The sequence below is a fragment of the Falco rusticolus genome, chromosome 4 (genome assembly GCF_015220075.1).
Source record: "Falco rusticolus isolate bFalRus1 chromosome 4, bFalRus1.pri, whole genome shotgun sequence".
NCBI classification, from domain to species: domain Eukaryota; kingdom Metazoa; phylum Chordata; class Aves; order Falconiformes; family Falconidae; genus Falco; species Falco rusticolus.
The window spans coordinates 81,917,156-81,939,096 of record NC_051190.1 but is presented as its reverse complement, the minus strand read 5'-3'; the positions used below and the strand labels follow the sequence as shown (position 1 = coordinate 81,939,096).

Genomic DNA, 21,941 nt, shown 5'->3' with positions numbered 1-21,941 from the left:
AGAATGCAAAAAATATTTAATAAATGAAAATAAAAAAATCAAGCGTCACAAAATAATTTCTGTTTTCCTGAGTTTTGTTTATATCATTTCAATGTAAGTTTCAAGGACATAAATTGTCAGTCTAGTACTCATCCAAGTATTAACACACATGTTAATGTTTAAAAATGTTTTAAGTCTCATTGAAGTTAATGGTATGAGTTGAAGACTTTTGCTGAATTGGGAACCAAGTGTTGGGTTGTCATGAAGGGACAACATTAATTTTGTTTCTTCTTAAGTATGGTCATGTTGTCATGTCATGTGAATTCTTATTCTCACCAATGTATTGAGTTTGGTGTCCATTGGGATCATAGATGACTATTTTAAAGACCTGGTAACAGAAGAAGAAGAAAAAGAACAAGACCGCTGGGATTTTTATCTAGAAATGAATTTGTCCCCTGTTGGGTAAAGGCATAAGGGAATCAAGTAACTTTGGGAAAACACATAGTATAGAAGGGAATATCTTAAACATTAATTTAGAAATACAGCATTCAGGAAACAACTGTAAAGGTGGTTACTCCAGGTAAGTGGGCTATCCAGAACGAATATTTTTTATTGCAAAATTGAAAGTAACAAATTACTTTAAAAACAGGCACTAACATCACTGAAGAAATTGAAGCTACCATACTGTTAAAACTCAATTTCTCTTCAGAAATTTAACCTAAATGAATGCTTTGTCTACTTTTTAACAGATGTTGTCCCAGGGAACTATTCTCCTGAGAATTGGCTTTATCATTCTGTCCCTGACCTCTTTCGGACTACTTTTGGAGAACAGGCAAGAAAGAAAGCGTACCCCTTCTTTTTTTTTTTCTCTCTCCCCCCGCTCCCGCATTGTTTATCACTATATGGAAATCTCAAGTGTGTCAGATATTATATCGATAAAGAAATATAGATACCCTGAGACACATGTGTGTAGTGGAATGAAGCTGGGTTAATTAGCATTGATAACATACAGCTGTGGGTTGGCTTCAGGGGCGGTGGGTTGGCTGATGTGGATGAGGTGCAGGTGTGGCTGGTTAAGTGGTTGAGAGCCAATGGAGAGAGAGTAGCCGAGGAAGAAGCAGAGAGGAAGAAACAAGAGAAGAGAGAGTGGGCCTTGCATGAGTTGAGATGAGGAGAAGGTAGCAGAGGGACTGGCATGAAGAGTATGCTGGTATGAGATGGTAAAAGACCTTGTTACAGCTTGATAGTCTGGAGAGTGCTGCGATACGTGTGTTGCCTGTTGACTAGAAAATAACGCATCACTAACCAGCACCTAAAGCCAGGAGTGTTCCCATAGCAATTAGTGGCAACGTCTATAATGTCCCTTGCAGAAAAGTTATAGAATGGGCTACTCATTCACACTCTATGCTTGCATTTGTTGTTGGGTCCACATCTCTGAGTCTGAGACACTGGCAGGCCAGTGAGACCTGCAGGCTGTCCCAAGGCTGTTCAAGATCAGACTGCAACCATAGTTCTGTCAGTCCTGTGTAGCATGCCATAGGTGTCAGGTACTGCGACGGTGTATGAAAAGCATGCAGTGTAGCTCAGAGTAGACTCAAAATCATGTGAAGGAAGGTGTAGAATTAAGGCTAAATTTAATCAGTATGGAATCAAATCAAATTGGTTCTTGAATTCACCAGCCCAGTGAGACACATGCTACAGAAGTAGCCCATATGGGCACTGTGACCCTAGAGAAGAGTAAAGAGCAGCTTCAGTTTCCTACAAAGAAACTATTTCCCTGCCAGGGCAGAAATGTGGAATAGAAGCTTGTTTTGAGGTTAAGGTGTCAGTTCTGCTTTGGGCCTGTTATTCATTATGTTTTCAGAAAGGAATACCTTTCACTTGTATGGACTGAACAGCTCATTTCAGGATAGGTGAAAATCTGTCAGTGTGCCAGAGGTGTGTATAACTTAGGGAGTTAATGTGAATTGGTAAACATTTACAGGAAAAAAACCCCAACCACCAACCCCCCAAAAAATGGATGAAAAGATTCTGAACTACTTATGTAGCAGTTTTCAGAATTGTGCTGTTGTCCAATTGATCAAAAGACAATAACCATATATACAGCTACATTTGTGTGAGCTCGGGTATAGTTTGTGAGGAAGTGTATTCTCACCACCAGAAAATTCAGTGTTATAAGTCCATGTAGGGTGTACACTATAAAAACTTAACTATAAGGTTAAGAAACATGGCTTGGTGTGAGTGCAGGACATCACAGACTATTTCTACATTCTCTTTTTCACTAAAGTTAACAAAAAAGCAAAGATTGGACGTTAATCTTAATTACTTCCCATTCCTAGGTCCAAAGCAGGAATTTTGGAAATCACCCGTTGCTTAGTCTTCGTAGGTGTGTACAAACTTGGCTACTTAAGGAGTCAGTTTTCTTCCTTGGGCTATGCATATGAGGTAAGACATTTACTTTGAAGCATCTATGTTGATGACTCCAGATGTTTTATCTTTATAGAAAAAGCAGAAACACTAAACATTTTTTATTTTGCTTCCTTTTTTATTATCCTGTATAAGTAGAATATTGATTTTTTATCTCTTTATTTCTCACTTATGATTAATTTGTAAGAAAATTATTGGATTTTGTTACAGAGATGCCAATTTACATTGAAAAAAAAGTCAGAAAAGTGTATATTTAAAATTTCTTGCAAGAATAATATATTAGTGGCCATGTGCTTTGAAGTGAACAATAGAAATATGTTGCTGAATTTGAATTCATTAACCTACCTTTCATGGAATAAATCTGAAAATGCTTGGAGGCTGGAAGTGTCTTAAATATAAAATAATTTCTTCTGTACTTGTACTGTACCTCAGAAACAGACTTTTAGCAATTGACAAAGATAGGATACTGGACTAAACAGACCTTTGGTCTGAATATGGTTGCTTATGTGTTCTTAGGACTTATTTTTATCCTGTTCGTGACTTTCATTTTTTAGCCTACCATATTTTTTTTCAGTATGGTTGGTATTTCAGAATAACACTTTTAATATTATCTGAGTTAAGTAACACTGAATCATTAATACAATTCTCATCTGAATAACATTCCCAAGCTACCAAGTGCTGGTTACCAGCAGAGATAATTATTGGCAAAATTATCAACAGGTTGCTAGATTAGTAGAACTGTTACCAGAAAGTTACATTTTGGCTTAAAACCAGAAAAAAATGAAACAAAACATTAAGGATTGAAACTCAAACCAAGTTCAAAATGGTTCCTTGGACTTGAAACATCTGCAAAATTTATAGCAATTTTCCTAATTGCAGCTTTCTGGTAGTGGTGCTGGTTCTTTTGCTTTTCTAAGAAATCAAGTAATAGGAGAATGGGAAAATATCTTATGCTACTGTGGGTCTTCTTTCTTTTTATTTTTTCTTTTGTCTTTTTACCTGTGATAGGAAACAATAACTATTGGACAGTACTTAAAGCTAGATAAATGCCACTAATGAATAATTGTTGGGGTTTTGTTTGTTTGTTTGTTTGTTTTTTTCGCCCCATATTGTCACATTGTCAAAGTTTTGGTGTATAAATCAAACAGTTCTTGAATTCCTTTGATAAGTCTGCCAGACCTCCAGAGATATTTTAAGGATTTTACTTGTTTAAATATAATTTGGAAAATGTTTTCATTAGTTACTGAATAGCCTACAACAGTAGATAGCCTTGAAGCAAATAATTCTAAAATTTGGCAATTAATTCTATGCTCCTTGAGATATAGCTCTAAGACTTGCATTATTATGTATTCTAACTGCATTTGGGGAGAATTATATGTCAAAAGATACACTCTCAATTTAAAAAATAATATAATTCATGTACTTGCCTTGTATAGGTGTATGTGCGCATATAGGTAAGCCTGTCTCTTAGTAAGAAATGAGTAGAAGAAAATGATCAGATTATCATTTCTATTGTTTATAGCTATATACAGCTTCCTGTTTTTTCATGAAGAAAATAAAATGGTTCTTATTCTGTCCTTTACATGTATCAGTGATTAAAATTTTAAATTTATTGCCATCTTGAGTTCTTCCCTACTGTACTTTTCTATCCTTTCTTGTGTCTATTGTTTTTCCTTTTATCCTTTATATTATACTTCTCCGTTACTCTTTTTTTAGTCCCTTGTTTGGCACTGACTAGGTAGTCCATGTTTAACAGGAAACAGAAGGACCTTGCTCACAGTTCTCTCTTGCTGAAAGAATAGGTGTCGTCCGAATCGTTTGCTCTCCATGACACCAGATTAGATAATGCTTCTGAATAATGCCAGTATGTCAACACTAGAGACTTACATTTCATCGTAAATCAACAAGTTTATGATATTAATGGCTTTTGTGATCATAGAATCATAAAAAAGTTTGTGTTGGAAGGGACCTTTAAAGGTCATCTAGTCCAACCCCCCTGCAATGAGCAAGGACATCTTCAAATAGATCAGGTTGCTCAGAGACCCGTCCAACCTGACCTTGAATGTTTCCAGGGATGGGGCATCCCCCACGTCTCTGCACAACCTGTTCCAGTGTTTTCCACCCTCATTGTAAAATATTTCTCCTTTATATCTAGTCCAAATATTTGTGAGGAACTTCAAAGGGTCCCCTGTTTTGATATAAGTGATCTGTTTTTCCCTCAATGCATTATAGTTTCTGGATTAATAATAGCAATGTTCTTATGAGTGTTAATATTGTTACGATGGGATTTTAATAAAAAAATTCAGGGCAAAGGCGAACTGCTAGAGATTTGACAATTTATCAGTTTGTCAATTGAAAAGTCTTCAAATGTTAGAGTTTTAGGTCAATATTGACCAGATCAATTTGAACCAGAAATACCAGAAAGTAAAATAAATAAATAAATAAATAAAAGGTTTTATCTGAAATTAAGTCTAAAATTTGTTTCTGTTCAACGAACAGGTCATCTATCTTCCATAGAATAATAGTATAGATAAGTTTGAACATCTTGAGAGGCACATAAATATGAGGCACATAAATATAGATCTATCTCATAAGCAATTTTAAAAATTTCTGCTACATATGACCTAGTTATTTTTATCTGCTTGCTTTTCAGCTTCGTTTGTTCTGTTTTGCTTTCAAAACCACGTACATTTTTTGAGAAGTGTAAATGAAAACATGTATTTAATATTTTGATTGCCTCATGTAAATATCCATCTTTAACATACACCTAGGTTTAGCAGACTAATCTTTTTAATATTATATTTCTAGTGCTCATAATTTGTAATACACTTAAATAATGTCCTCCTTACTCATCATCTCTATGTGTTACCAAATAAACAATTCTTTAGCAATCCAATATTAATGAGCAATAGGAATAGGTGCATGACATTATGTAAAAGAGTTTCTGTTGATTATTTTTTTTGTCTATAAGTTATGCTTTTTGGGGAACATTGGGATAAAGAAAAATGAACTGCAAGAAACATGATGGCACTACTCAATGTGTCTAGAATTTAACAAATAATTTTGTCCTAGCATTCTTAAATTTATGTTGCACATTGCAGCAGATAAGCGCAAGACTGATTGTGCCAAAAGCATGTTGAATCATTAGTGAGAAAGTATATGACTTGTTTCTATATATGCTGGTTTTTTCCGTATGTTCATATTCCTCATGAATATTTTAGAACCAGTAGATAAGATTTCAGAAGTAAATATCCTTGCAATACTATTTGCAGGGTACTCTAATTAGCAAAAATAAGCAATTTAAACTTGAAATGATTGCATTAAGCTCATAAGAAGGTCTGACAATTATCAGAACTACTATGGGAGGAAGGCCGCCTGGGTGAAAACTAGAAAGAAAATAGAGAAATGAGAGAAAACTAGGAAAGCAGTGAGAGAAGAGCAGAGAAAACAAGGAGCAAGCCTTTCCCATTATGCCATTAAATTAGCTCGGGTGGGTGTGAGCAAAGCAGCGAACGATTGCAATTCCAGCATGAGGAGCAGTCCTGCCCTCTGGCTCCAGCCTCTTACCCTTGCTGCCCAGCTAATTGGGTTAGCCAGCTGGTCCGACTTACGCAGCCAAAGATTTTTCTTCAGATAAGAGATGCAACTTGTGGTGGAGCAAGAAATGTTTCTAATCCTGAGGCTCAGGGAAGGTGGAAGTAACATTAAGCTAGAGGTGTGTAAGAACGAAGGAGTTTTGCTTTTGCTAAAGCTGCAATTTTAATGTGGTTGATAATTGTCCACAGTCTAGTAAGTACACATTGGTTTATTGATACTTTGAAGTTGTGTGTTACCAGCCTTGGTTCCATATGAAAATTATGTTATTTTTCTGATCGTTTCAAGATATTGTTTTCCTTGCTGCTGTATTTGAAGTCCTTCCAAGATACGATCCTGGGGGATCTCTCCTGGTGCCCTTTCCTTCTCCAAACAAGACAGTAATTTGAAGTTATCAGAGTTAGAAAAGTGACCTTTTTTTTTTCTTATGGAAGGCAGAACAATGCACATTTCTCAGCATGCATTTTCTGTTTTGTGCACTGTATGTATTTCATATGGATGGCTAGGTGAAAGAAGCAGGGGTTCTTTCATGGTTTGTTTTGTGTGTGTGTGTTTAAGCAAAAAAAAGTTGGTGATGTTTGAGCAAATGTTTAGACCTTGAGAAACTTGTTTCTTGGGTGGAGGTCACTGAAAACCTTGATGATAGGGGCAGATATATTTGACTGGTTAGATAGTAAACTGAGGAGCTAGAGCTAATGTGTTTCTGCTTGAAGATCTATGCTGCCACATCCTATACTAGTTAGTTTTCTTTAGGCTGATTACTTCATGCCTGTGTAACGTGATGACCATGTGTATTACTACAGCCAAATAACTTTCTGTCAGACTGGGCCTGGAGTCTCCTAACCACCTGGAGGTAGCAGAAAACATTGCTTGTGTGTTCAGTTATGTGACAGTTCAGCAGGCACGATATGTAAAAATAAATCTGTGATGATGGTGCACCTCTTCAAAGTGTTTCCATCCGACTGCTTGGCTTTGGCATCAGCCAGCATATTCCATGAGCTGATTTTGGTCAAGCACTGGCTGTTATTTGACAGTAGTACTAATGAGGAGCAAGTAGAAATGGGAGCCATTGACATGTTGCTGGAACTCTTTTAAGTATTTTCACCAACTCTCATAGTGGCTGTGGCTCAGTACTGAGAGACACTCTTAAACTAAGAAGCTAGGAGTGAGGAAGCTGGAGGAGGAAATACAGATATCTGTCTTGATGTGCTTGCTTGTCTTTTACCTTTGTCTCAGTGAAGGCATTGTATCTGAGAGTAAACCTCTTCACTCAGCCTTCTCCTGCACTGCAGCTTCCTGGACCGCCTGGCTATGAAAGGATGGCCAGGCATGTATTAATTTACAGGCTGGAAGGGCAAAAATCTAGGACAACTTTCACTGGGGAAAAGAGAGAAAGAGCGGTTGTGTACATGTGTGATATTTTAAATTAATAACTTGTTTTCTTTTCTGTTTTATATGAGCATGTGGTGTGTTAGAAATATAACCAACTTTGGAAGACATATAAAATTTTGTGCTGCAGGATATAATTCAGCCCTTAAGCAATGAAGGCAGAAGTGAACTTCATTATGGTCAAATTGTTCACTTACCCCTCCAGAGTATCTAAACTTGGTAGATGCAGCAGCTCCAAATGGTTTTGGAGGCAGTATTCTGTACCGAATGGACTGCTTCTCTGACCTTTGATGCAATTCTGGTATTTCTTATAAATGTGTCAGCTAATTTCTCTGGATAAAATATATAATATCTCTTTATTAAAGAACTGATTTGCACTGTATTCTGTGTTCCACAGCAGTCCCTCTTAATGTGATGTATTACCACAGTACTTATTTCTCCTTTCATCGTACAAAGACTTGCTGTTACCTCACTTGTTTCTTAGTGTAATTTACCAGCGTTGGAATACTGACTTATGAGTACTGACTTAAAACAAACATTTACTCATAAGAACTTATTTCCACATCAATGATAGTTTTCTGCTCTGTAGCCTTTTTCCTTAGTCCCTCGTTATGATCATTTGTGCCACATTTCAAAGAGCAGCATATCCCGTATTTGGTTTCCATTAAGGTGAAAGCTCCATGCCCTGTGCTATGATTTATGACCTCTGCATTTATGCAGTCTCTGAGTCCTAACTAGATTGGCTTGTTATTTGAAATGTATTTTAGAAATGAAGGTGGAGATGGAAGGAAACTCTACTGCCTTATGATAAAAAGCCTTGTCAACACACATGGAATTAAACAAACAGGAGTTGTAATCTATATTTTCTATGTTAGCTTCATTCAGAAAAGTCCTCTGTATCATGCAGTGTATCCCAGGGACTGGACCTTTAATATTCTTGACAACTGCCCTAAGGGGAATAATGTCCCTTAGAAAAAGTCACAGTAAAATCTGGCAGTAGATTAAGTTAGTTTCCACTTAGGTGTGACAGCAGAGTCATTACTGATTTTAGACTTAGCCAGTTTGAGAGTCGGCTTCACCACCATCAACTAAAGACTATGATGTATAGTTCCAGATGCTCTGGCCAATTGACCGTAAAATTGCTCCGCATTTCTGGCAGAGCAGCCAAGCTGGAGCTTTTAAAATCTCCACTCCCCAAGCTCAACACCCTCCCCCCTCTGCTTAAAAGCTGCTCATTATTCTTCTTCTGCCCGCTGATCTTAGCAAAAGAAAAACTTCTGGAATCAATTAGAAGTGTCTGCACTTGATGAGATTTGCACGTGAGTTCAGAATTGCGAGGCTTTGATAGTGTCAGCCAACAGCTGCAGTTTCAGGTGGTAAAATCGGGGAAGGAATTTTCCAGGGTTTATTTACAATCATAAAATAAAACAAAAATCAAGACAAGTTGGAAACCATCTAACGTGTCATTAAAATGAAGCCTGAATTGGGTTATATATTTATTTTGTCTGAAAAAAGTAAACTGGTGGTTTATTATCAGGATCTTTTCAATTACTTTGCAATTATTAGGCTATATAGAGTGGTTGTAATAAAATGCAAGCTATGGTCTGCTTGCTGTAGTTTTAACTATGAAAGAGGCATCTGCTATTACTTTTGTCACTTTAATTGCTTGACAAGACAAGGAGGTAGTTATACTTAATAGAAATCAGAAGCGTGCAGTCAACGAGGAAGCAAAGGTGGTGTACTCTGAAGATAGAAAATACATATTCATGTATGCTGTTTGAAATTTTGTGTCTTGTTCTGTCAACACTCGTGTTGATAGTTGTGAAGATTATTTTCTGGCCCTTCTTAGCCCAAAGCAGTGAGCGATTGGCTTGTATCTGTATGTAATGTTTGTTTCAAAGGTAATAGCCATGTCAAATGAAATTACTAATGTTCAGTTACACAGGGTGTCTTTGTAAAAATGAAACTGTGCCATTTCACACATGTTGTTACTAATTTGCATTGCAGGCTTGTTTGGTTCATTAGTCAAAGCATAATTCTTCTAAAGGCCAGTAATGCTACAAACCCCATCAAACTGCATTCTTCTCTACATTATAATAACACATGGATAATAATAGAAATCTCCATACCAGTGAATTGCTTCACTGATATTAATCCCTGGTGACAACTGACATATTCCACATGGGTAGATGTTTCTGTCTGTGTAATTGCAGTTCCAGTACTAAAGTATTAACTGACTTTTCTTTTAATTATTATTTGTTAATGCACAAATGCCTGTATATGTTTCATAGCTGGATTTTTTCTGCAGAGCTAGTACTGTTAGGAAAACTAATCTGTAGAGTATTTTTACATTTCTTTTTCTCCCATTAAAGAGGCTAACAAAATAATTCTAGTGAAGAAGTACTCAGATAATTCCTTGTTTGCAGTATTAGTTATCTGTGTAAGCACAGAGGCACCTCTGCATCACAACACAAGCAGTGCTGGTGTGCACTGGATTGAGAGGCAGGCATGCAGACAGACCCTGCGACGTATGGATTCTGTCGGAGATGTGCAGGCAGTCGGCGCAGACTCGTGTTTCCTACGCTTGACAGTGCCAGTGCTTACTGCTCAGCTTACACTCATACATTTTACATTCAGTGCTGGTTTAAAAGTATAGCATAAAGCATATTGAAACCTCTGAGTTAAGGGCAAGGGTGACATGAATGATTGCTGTGTCCCGAATGAAATCCACTGGGTTATTTGCTGAGATTCCCATCCACGCATAAGTACCTTCTGCATATGTCAAACTGTGTCCCCAACCGTGCTGAGCTCCCCCCTCAGAGCAGGGAGACTTCCAGCCCCACCGCACGCGGCGGCTGTGTGTGTGTGTTTGGTAGCCCAGCTGTCTTTAGCCTTTCAAGCTCACCTCTGGTGTATGTGTATATTAGGACAACCTGATAGGCAAGATTAGTAGATTTCTTTCCAAAATCAGAAAGTCTGCCACCAAAACTATTGCAGGTGGGAATTGTCCTAATCTTAGAGAGGAGAGTGTACCTGTATTCCAAAGACCGTGAAGGCAGATGGCTTAGTTTGAATTTTATCCTCAACATAACAGGCTGAGGGATTGAATTAGATCTTAGAAGATGACAGCTTTAATTAAACTAGCTATTTCTGATGTGGAATACATCTGGGTTTGGTAGATATAAGGTGACCACAAAGAACCAGCATAGTATTTAAAGCATTTTGGATACTTTTGTCTTACAAGATTTAAACAGAGAAAAACCAAATGTAAAAAGACATGCAGTCTGGGGTAACTCAATTTATATGTCTTGCAAGGAAAATGGAGATACAAGATTCTTCTTTCCATAAACGTCCCTTCCCACTTCTGCAACAGTGAGCAGAATATGGCAGCTGTGAAAACTTAGCATTCCTGGAACAGAATGTCTGTGCAGGACACACAGCTGGGCTGTAGCATAGTCCATTGGAAAGCCAAATCAATACCTGTAATTAGGAAACCAGAAATTTAATCAAAATATACTTGAATATATTTTATTAGAATTTATGATTAAAAAAAATTAATAATCTTTTTCTCAGTCTATTTTTTCAGAAGCTTCTTTTGAAAAACAAAGAACAAAAAGCACAGTAAAAGTCAAGCCTCTGTTTTTCTACTAGCAGCACCTGAAATAACCACAGAGACTGAAAACTAGTTCAGGACATCTGGGCAATTGCATGCTAAATTCTAACCAGCCAGTGCCTCCTGCCTAAAGTGGGCAATAGATCAGTAAGATAAAATCAAGCCATTATCTGTGCTGTGATTTTTTTTATTATTATTATTGCCTTGTTATATCATTCCTTTGTGCAAGTTCTGTTTTCTATGATGTTTAGAATCAGGGAATATAGAGAAAGCGACAATGCTATATTTATTTTTGCATTTAGGTATTACGTAAGGCAAAGAGAATGTTTTAAAATATCCTTCTCCTGCCAATGCCAAATAAAAATTGCCTGATGAAAGAAGATTAGCAAATGCTATATTTAACAACTAATTCCCAAATGCAGAACACACAAAACATTTTGTATGTTTAAAAGTTGGGAATAGGTGTTATGGGAAAAAAGTACGTGTAAAGCTCTAGTTATCACTTGAAACTAAGGCAAAATAATGCAGCAACCCTCTATGGAGAGTGAGAGTGATCACATCTGTCCTGACAGAATTTGTTTTGTTTATCTTCATATGGAGCCCATGAAATGCCTGGAATAGGTTGTTTATTTTGCTGGTTGGAAGCTAATACACAGTTGAAAATGCCTGGGTTTAGTTTAAACGTTTTCATTTTCATGGAGCAAAGGATGCTATATGTTGTCCTTAACTATTACCTGAATTCATTGTACATCTGCATGTGACTATAAATCTCTAGATATATTTATTTATCTTCTTGTTGGCTTCATGTAAGTTGGCTAGAAAGAATGGTCAGATATTAGGAAACGGTTAAAAGTGTAAATTAAGCAGGATGTTAGGAAGCAGAATCTGGCCATTAACTGCATTGTTTTATATCCACATGTCTCCATACCTATCTCTAGTTTCCATTGCCTGCAAACAATCTAGTTAGAGTATAACATCTCAGGGCAGATACCCGCCTTTGTGCATACATAAAAGGGCTTACCCCACTTCTGTGCTCTGTCTAAGCAGTGAATAGAGCCACCATCATCCCGCTTATATTCCTGGTCATTTTTTGTTCCTGACTTTCAAGTGAAGCTTATTAAACAATTCCCTTGTTCAGAAAACTCAGGGCTTATCTATACGTATTTTTTTAAGTTCTCTGTTGTCTTCAGCTGAGTATGATCTAGTACAGTACCAGGTGCACTCAGGAGACTAATTCTAATATCTTGTTGGTCCATCTCCACTTTAAATGGAAGTGTTGACCTAAACTGAGTCCACTCCAAATGTATACTTCATACTATATGCATGCATGTTAATTAGCTTCTGTGGTTATTGAGGCTTATTAAAATTCATCTTCAGACTATAAAATGTGTAAAAAAGGATCAATTTTTTCACTTTCCTTTCTCATTCTTTTCCCTTTTGTTACATTTTTTTTCTACGTGTGAAAAAGGAAAAGATATTAAAAAGGAAATGGAGAAGATTAATATGAGGACTCAGACGAATTAATTCAAAAATAGAAAAATAAAAAGCAAAAAATATATATTATTAATGGTATATTATTAATGGGGAATTTCCAAGAACAACTTTAATAATTTTTAGCAATTGTCTTTGTATCCTTGGCCATGATTTCTAATTAAATCTATTGGCTCCAGACAGAATTGTTCATACCATTTTATAACACTCTGTTGGTAAATACACAGTAGTAAACATATTTTGTTCCATCCATGTGCCAAATATTTGAATCTGTCAGTAAATGCGCACAGCTCTGCTGGAGTCTCAGACTGCCATTTCTCAATGTGCTCTGCCCTTTTAATTCAAGTAGTAGAGAACTATAGGAAAATTTTATTTTCTGGTTCACTAACCAAATCAAAATAAAATAAACCCTACAAAATAATTTGAGGTCACTCAAAACTGGAAGTCTTTTCACTTCTTTTGCAAAATGGAAGACAAATACAGACAAGTTGGGGGCAGGTAATTAGCATATCTCATTCTACTTGGACTCTTGGACTGATACATTTTTATTTCACTTTACAGTTGGGTAGTTTTTCCTTACTATTATAAAATGAGAACAGTGAAATGCTAGAAGAAAATATTGTCTGAAACAAAGTAATCTCATTCAAACTTATCCATTTATAAGAAAATCAAAAGTCTTCAATGTGCTGTAAGCTCATTGATCTTGAAATGACACATTTCAAGAAATACATTGAGAAAATTGTCCCATCTGTACTTACAAGAGCACAGATTAGCGAGCGTTTCATCTGAATAGTTGTATGAGGATCTTGCTGATGCGGGTAAGAAGCTTTCCATTAGCAGAGGGCAACTGGATATTAAAAAGAGCAAACACTGGAATTTTAACACAGTCCTTGGTATTGGTAGAATATTAGTGCTTGAGTTTGAGTAATGTATAATGACAGAAACAAATTGGGGTGTGAAAAAGCTGATCTCAAAGGTAGCTCATGTGAAACAGATCATTCTAGAGTAAGAAATTCTCAGTAGAGGCTCCATGAAGGACTTAAAAAACCCTTTCATAGCTTGAAGGCCAGCTGAGTTCGTCTTGGGGGGGGGGCGCGCGGGCAGAGGGCAGGGGAGAGAAAGAGTCCGTGTTGTAAGAGTCTGTGTTCTACATATATATGTAGTGCATAGCTATCAATGAATTATATCAAAGAAAAAGAAACAAATTTTAATAATAGCATGGTATGTTCTTATATAACTTTTATTTCCCACTGTAATGTCAATTTATACAGTGTTACTCTGATTAAGAACAGTGATAGAACAAATATAGTTTTATAACCTTAATTTTTATATAAATTGATGCCATCTTAACTTGGTGGTTTTAAGTATCTTATTGGACTATTTATCACCATCGAAGTATTTACTAATTTCTTCCAAGTTCTTATAAAAAGTCTCAATACACTGTATGAATCAAGTCTCCTCCTTCCATGCAGTGATGTAAAACTGACTGCTCCTTTCCTGGTTAGTGGAGAATTAAGAGAAAAACAGGATCTTTAGTGGAACCAGGTTTATTTCTTCGGCTTTGTAAACTTTGTGGCTTTCAGAACTTATTAGCATCAAATAAAAATCGAAAACATCAGATTGAAAAACTAACAAAAATAATAGCTGTGAAAGCAGCATGCAAGCAAAACTGGTCCATTTTTCCTGGACAGTTCACATAAAATCTGCCCAACCAACTACTTTACATTATGTGACGTTTTATTTTGATCTTTGTGGAGATCAAATTATGTGGTATTCAGGACTTTATTTTGCTTTGCAATGTGCAGTAATCCATACTATTAAACTCTAGCATATTGCAACGTTAGAATCTGCATGTGTTGGATTGCATGTCTGGGCATATATGCCAGTAATTTCAGAGAACCCATAATGCATTTGGCAGTGGAGATTGATTTTTCAGAATTATTCGTGTGTGGACAATTGTTTGCCTCTTGGCTTAGACAGTCTTTAGAATGTAAATCAGCTTTGGAAAATTGTTGTTGAAAGGGAGCCATGTTAGCCTAATGGCTCAGAAACAGAAGCTATAGTTAATACCTTTCAAAACAAAGGTAGGTCATCAGCTGAATAGCTGTCTGAAGGAAAACTGAGCTAAGACAGCTGACAATCACTTTTACCTTCAGTGCAAGGTGTGGTCGTCTTTGGGGGAAGGACTTGGAAATTGGTGACTGTCAAGTATGTTATTAGATGCAACATTATTTTCTGTTGCACTGAGTATGCATATTCAAATATTAGCCAGGTTAAAAGCGCAGTGGAAGAACAGCGTGGCGGTGAAGGCAGGCATGACAGACCCTCTCCAGTCTGTGCAGGGCATGACTGGTCCAAAGGGTACCTGTAATGATCTGGGAGAGAGTTAGGTTAAGGATAGGAAGTAGGGAGGATCTGTACATTCTCCCAAACTTCTTTTCTTACCTCCTTTGTAAAGGAACTGAATGGTAAGAAGTTGCTTCTCTTGATACCACCCCAGCAATACTTAAAATTCAAACTTTACAGGGAGAGTGTGAAATAAGAAAGGAGCCTTGGGTTTTTACAGCATTATCTGCACATCTTCTATTACATTCTTCCAGCCCAGCTGCCCTGATTTCTAAAGTATTTAGTCATGACCTTGCAGGTTATCTCTTTATAGTTTGGGGACAAGGTTGAGGTGGTTGGATGTAATATAGGCATATGCTATTCTTATTTCTCCTATGCTCGTGAGTTCCTGAATCAGTCATTTAAGCCTAAATGTGATGCTGGATTGTTCTTTTGTCCCAGACTGCAGAGGAGATGTTGCTGTTGTTCATATTCATCAGCAGGAGTTTTCTCCCTTAAAATTTGTATGAAGTCATCAAAACTGCAGGTTCAGCTAATGTTGTAGTAATGCCAGGCAAGAATGCTGTATGACTTTTCCCCACCATCATTTCCCTATTACGGTTAATGCAGTCCATCTTACTGAAACCAAAAAGCTATTGCCAGTACACCTCTTAAATTATTCTCAAGCTGCCAGCTGTGCCATTTGACTTTGATCCTTTCTTTCATGGTAATTGTCATGCTGAAATGTAAAACTAAAATATATTCTGCACGAAGTGCCACCTTTTCGTACTTTGGAGGATATTAATCTTCATGAGATTTCTGCAGATTTTACGTGCTATTAATAGTCTTCTCTATGTGCTATTGCTGCCATCAAGTGTAATTATATAATTATGCATGTGTAACTATTCCTGTACAGTAGTTGTTAAGGAATGCCAGCTCTCTGGAGCTCATTCACATCCGGTATTTTCATACTGCTTAGCTTAAAAATAACACTTAGCATTACATGAAACACCTCGTTGTTTTATTTTAATGGAAGCTAAAAAATATTGAAAAACTCTGATTGGATATGCACTTTGAAGTATGTTGCTGAACAGAAGAATAGATTGCCTTGTGATTAGCTGAAATTTGGTAGTTTAGTGACTTGCTTTCCTGTTTTGTTTTGCTCTCACTGTTAAGATAATTGAGAAAAACTGTGGAGTCATCAGTGTAAATAAATCCCTCCATTAATGCAAATAATCATATTCACCTTTCCAGTGATTATTACATGCTAGGAAAAACAGCTCTAAAATATTTTTTCTGGCCAATCTGGTTTTAAAAAATGCTTTTTAAGTATGAAAATTGGTATTATATCGGATTCAAAATATTGAGAGGAAAATACTTTTCAACTGTTTATTTAGGGCTTTAGGGATCTCATTGTTAACATTTGGATGGTTTTGACCTTTGCTGTATTAAGGAGGTCTTGAAGCACCTTGCTGTCCATTAACTACAGTATCAAATCTGTATTTTAATGCACTAATGAGAGGCTGGACTGCAAATAGTAAAATGCTTCATTGCTACAATTACTGTTTGCAATGTGCTGCTTAAGAATAAAAATTTTGTTTACTAACTCTGAAGTCAACCTAGTTGGTGTCCAGGTATTCTAAGAGTTGTTCAAGGTACTGTCAAGTCCCAGAACAAAATGATAATAATGATAGACCTGCTCCCAGCCATGTACAGTGTAAACACGAGACAAAAGGCAGCAGATGAATGTGGACAAGTATTAGGACCACTGGGGGAGAAATCACAAAGTATTTCTATGAAGACTGAGCTTGTTGATAATGGCAGCTAAAAGAATTAGCTCAGGGAACAGAGAGATATGCTGAAGAGATCCTTAAAATGTTGAAAATTAGCTTACTTTTCACAAGAGAGCCAAAGGAAATATACATAGAGAGGAATGACACAACCAAAGGAACAGTCTAAGATACCCATTTATTTCAATAGCATTCTGGGTGGACATCAGTGAGGTATAAAGGTTTTGGCAGAGTTGCTGTATTTGAGATATGAGAAGATGAGGGCCTGGATGAGAATCCTGGATGCGTGAATGAATGAGACTAATTATCTCGGTTATGTTGTTAGGAAAGAATCTGCGCGTGTGGATATGGGGAATCTCAGGAGAGATGGAATCGAAGATGATATATAAACCATCATGATGATATCTAGAATTATAGGGAAAGAGGGAGGTAAAATTTAGCTGGAAACAGAGGAAAGAAATAATTCAAACTATATTTAACCTAAACTGACAATGAGACACATAGTAATATTGGGAAGGCTGCAATTTATCTGGTGGGGGGAAAGGGTTGAGGCTTGGAGAAGAGAGTGGGATCTGCATAAAGATGATAGAATTTGTGCTAGGAGTAACAATATCTAGAGGAGTATAAAAGTAGAACAAGGACAGAGCTTGCACAAAAACTTGGTGTACCTGAACTGTACATGATAGCATAAAAACTTGATGTATCTGTTGAGCCCTACATAATGGCATAATATAAACTTTATTTATACTAATCTATACAAAAGATCTTTTGAGTAAAAGAAAAAATGATATAAATATTTTTTATTTAAAGAAAAAAAGTCAAAATATACAACAGATTAATAGATTTATCCTTGCAGAGTTCACAGTGGTGAGACTTTTTTTGAGCACATGCAAATGACTTTTTCTGGCAACTGGGACCAAATATTATCCCTGGTCATGATGCAACAGTGCTTCAATACTACAAAAAGACTTTACCATTGTCAGAGAGAATTGACTGAGGATTCCTCTCTGAAATAGCGATTGTTCACCCACCAATATCTTCTGCAAAAGCAGGAATAAATTGCAGTAGTGTTGAGAATTCATTAAACAGTGCTTGTGACAATTCGACAGCCAGAAGAATTAGTGACCAGGATGCTAGATAGCAGTTAAATCTTTGCCATTGTCTGTCCTGGCTGGTGAACACAATAAATGTGTAGACACTTGCCTTTAATCTGGGCAAATTTAATTTATTAGCTCTCTTCATATGAAAAAGGACTCTAAAATAAACCTTAATATTTATAAACATTTCCAGAAAAAAGGAAAGAGCAAACCTTGTAGAAAATCTTGAGTAATATATGAACAATGATAAGGAAAGGTTTCAGGAGAGAGGTTCAAATGACAAGTTCTCGTGAGATGTAAGAACACTGGAAGACTTCGTGATGAGAAGATATGAGGAAAAATAAAGTGATGAAGTTGTGTCAAAGGATGTGATAGAAGGAAAGGAAGGAGTAGGAAAAGCAACCTGATTTGTCAGGTAAATGGGCAAGTATTATGGAAAAATATTATTGCTGAATGGTATTGCTATCACGTTTCTAGGAATTGAGTGTTAATAGCGATTTGCTGGATTGTTCTCATATAGTCCTCCTACAAGATGAAAATAGTAGTAAAATTAAAATGAAAATTAAATCAACACAACAGCTGCTTGAAAAGTTTCATAACAGCAAGTTTGGTGCAATTTTGAAAAAGTAAATAGAATTCTGAACTGACATTATCTGGGTTGGTATGCTTTTTCTAAAGAAGAGAGAATGAAGATGTATAGGCAAATTATTATTGTGAAAGTGGTACATCCTCCCTTCTAAAACATTTTTATTTTTTAACAACTTTAACCCAATGCATGATTTGGGACTATTTTGGGGATCTACCATGCCTGCAGGAATGGCTCTAAAGTTTCACTGTGAGAAATATAGAGATAGTATTCTTTTTTGCATTAATTTAATATATGCATACATTTCCAGAACTGGAAGATAATATACATTAACTTACATTTAAATAAATTATAGAACCCAGATGAAATGATTAACTTCTTGAAGAGCAGTGCAGCAGGAAAAGACATAGATGATTATAACATCTACTGTGGACTTTTGCATGTGATATTACTGTTTAAAATAGCCATAGTACATACTTTGTGTGTTAGTGAAAAACATAGATTGGAAATGTTTGCATCTGACCATAATCTATTTTAAGGAAAAGATGAATATTGCTTAGGTGGTAGTGAGAAGTGTGAATATTGTGATTGGCTGCTGCACAGAAACTTGCAGACAGGTAGTATGTGGACAGCAAATGAATTGCTACTGTGTAAGCTTAAAACTGTAGATGCAAAAGCTAAAATAATATTTACCTATACATGGTATAATGAATCTTTATTGGCAACTAGTATTCACAGACTATTTGAAAGGTGGTATTGGCCAGACGCAAGTTATTTGGCAGAGATCTTGCCTAGTATATATTTGCAGAGCCTGTCTGCTTAAGGATGCTGGCAGGTTTACTCTGATTTCTATTCCAGGTGACAAATTTCTATCCAAGCATATGAGTGATCAAATTTTTTCCACTGGAATCTGGGCACTGTAAAATTTCTGAAGCTGAGTAGAAAAATCGCAGGATTTGCTTAAACTATAATAGCCGCTGCATACCAGTGTGACGGCAAAATATTTCCACTTGGACAACATCAGGGCAAGCTGCACTGAATTGAACTAAACATTTTTCTGGAAGACTGATGGTATTTTGTTGCCACTTGACAATGGCGTCTTCTTTTAACCTAGAAGCTGCGATCACTGTAGTCTTCAGTTAATTTCTGTGTGAAAATTGAGCAACAGCAATGGAAAGTACTGGTGCGCTAGCTTTATCTACCAAAGCAAAGAACTTGGTCCAAACCAGATGAAAGCTATACCACCACCACATTAGCTTATTTTTTTGCAATGCAAAGCCAATTAAGAAATAGAACAGTTTCCATTAGTTTATTTGTCTTTCCTGGAGCAATTACAATTGCTAAACTTTCCTAAACTATACAAATGTGGAGTCTCCCCTTGTGACAGGTTGTTTAAATTTATGACTAAAGCTAGCATTTCCATCTCCAATAAAAGCCAAACAGACATTTAATTATGGTGCGTGACATTTCTGACTAAAATAGAGCCAACAGAGCCTGTCAGACAGCCCTCATTGTTCACGGATTTTGAACAAATTGGGGATCTGTGAATTTATAGTCAGGTTTTTCTCTACTATTGTTTAAAATAGCACACATGGAAAACACGCCATGGGTGTGTTGTAATTCAGCTTTAATGATGTAACACTTGGTTTCAGTCAATTGTTGGAGGATTGCAGTAACACTGGTTTAGTGCTTCAGACATTGCATGTTCCTTAGCAATTACAGTCCAGCTTTCAATAATGGCTGTTGGCGGGATATCCGCAAGTGAAGTCATAGCAATTTTGAAAAAAGAGCTAATAAAAATACACCTGCCTTGTAGTGGAAAACGAGCCTTTAATATCTTTACTTTGAAGTTGAGTGAAGCCCACAGCATTAACTAACAGATACCAGTATTATGATGCAGTAATCCACTCCCCCAGGGGAAGTCAGGGGATTGAAATATGAAAGGCTACTATTTTCTAGTCACATATTTTTTAGTCACCATAACATCATGAAGGAAGAATGGGAATAACGAGGTGATAATAAAAACTGGAAGGGGTGTTAGCTGTAAAGTTAGGAATATGAAAGCCATCGCAAACTGTAATTCAGGGATGCTACAGCTTAAGTGATGTATAATGAGTCAGTTGTTAGTTTTAATACAATTCCTTATTTAAATACATCCAAATCCACTTTTTGTTAGAACAGCATCTAGAATATTAAAATAAAATCTAAGAAAAAGAATAAAACATATTTTTTCACACAACTTCTCAGCTCTCTGTTCTTTTTCTATTCTAAATTAGTTTAGCTTTTGACAACTTTTTTCAGAGCCACTGAATATTTGTGGTCATTAGTAATCCTCGGTTGGTTTTCTTCACCAAAAGATCTAGGGTAGATTCCTTTTGTCTTTTTGTTAAATTGTCCTTTATATTCTCTCCTGATATACTTCATATGTTTTGAGTTATTTTTCATTTTAGGAAGCATGTGTGGTTACGTCCTTGTAGCATATACACTCAAGTTGTGTGTCTTTCTAGGGAAGTCCATAATGCAATAGTTATATGTAGTTATAACCTTCTGTTTGGAAGAAGTATAACAATATATTTTCAATAAAAATTATGGGAAAAAATACAACCTCTTTAGCTACTTCTAAAATGAGAATAGGAACATAGAGGATCCATTCCTGCCTATTGCTAAATTAGTGACTGCTTAGGCAAATGACAGAATCTCTTTGTGTTGGTTTAACTGAGTAGAAAATGAATCCAAGAATGCCCACAGTATAATGTGTTTATTAGGTATGATTACTGTGTGTGTAAAGAGCCTTCAGAATTACACTGTGATAGGCCTTAAGCAATTGGAAGTTATACCATTGCAGGAAACAGTTCCCTGCATTCTTGTTTTTGTTCTGCACAAAACTTTGTTGTCTATTGTAGCATATTTCTCCTGTCCATGGTGGCAGTTGTATTGGTCTTACTGTAGTGAACGTGCCTGAGGAAACTTTAAGCCAGGATTGTATAATTAGAGCTCAGCTTAGGCTCACAGTTGTTTGGTGTGATGTATTATGCAGCTATTTTTCAATGACTACTATTGCAATTAAGATCCAAACCGCAAAATAAATTGTATGGGTATATACTGAAATGGGCCTCAGCATAGTTGGAGGGGAAGGGAAAATGAAATGATTGGTATATTCTTAGCACAACAAGATCAATCAGGAATTTCTACATTTAATTTATCAAAAAAATCTAAAACATTTTGATCAGGAACTTGTCTGCAACTCAGTGCAGCTTAGGAACCTGCAAGGTACAAATCCCACAAACAGACGTTTAGCTACAGCTGTGTTAGAGACTCTTTTTCTTAAAATAACCAGAATTTGAACTGTATACATTCAGAGCTGGACGCTTCTTCTCTCATCCTCATCCTCACCCCCACCGACATGGTAGGGTCCTCTAACTGGAAAGGTGAAAGATAAAGGGCGCTTAACCCCATGCTGGCCTGATCAAACACCATTCCCTGCTAACACAGGAAGAAACATTCATCAAAGGGATATCACTTGAGTATGATCCTACAAAGACACGCACACATGCTTAACTTCACATTAATGGGACTATTTAGGTGCATGAAGTTAAGCATGTGTTTTAAATCTTTGCTGGATTGTATTCTATATTTTCCTTTCCACTAAC

At 36.4% G+C, this 21,941-nt stretch overlaps 1 protein-coding gene across 2 annotated transcripts in view; it reads left to right on the top strand.

Annotated features, from left to right (window-relative positions):
- Positions 1-21,941, top strand: part of AGMO (alkylglycerol monooxygenase) — a 192,207-nt gene that overhangs the window by 108,044 nt on the left and 62,222 nt on the right. For both annotated transcript variants that reach the window (XM_037384704.1, XM_037384703.1), the window contains exons 11-12: positions 729-811; positions 2,319-2,424. In XM_037384704.1, coding sequence (XP_037240601.1) covers positions 729-811; positions 2,319-2,424 — 189 coding nt within the window. The remainder of the gene's footprint in view (positions 1-728; positions 812-2,318; positions 2,425-21,941) is intronic.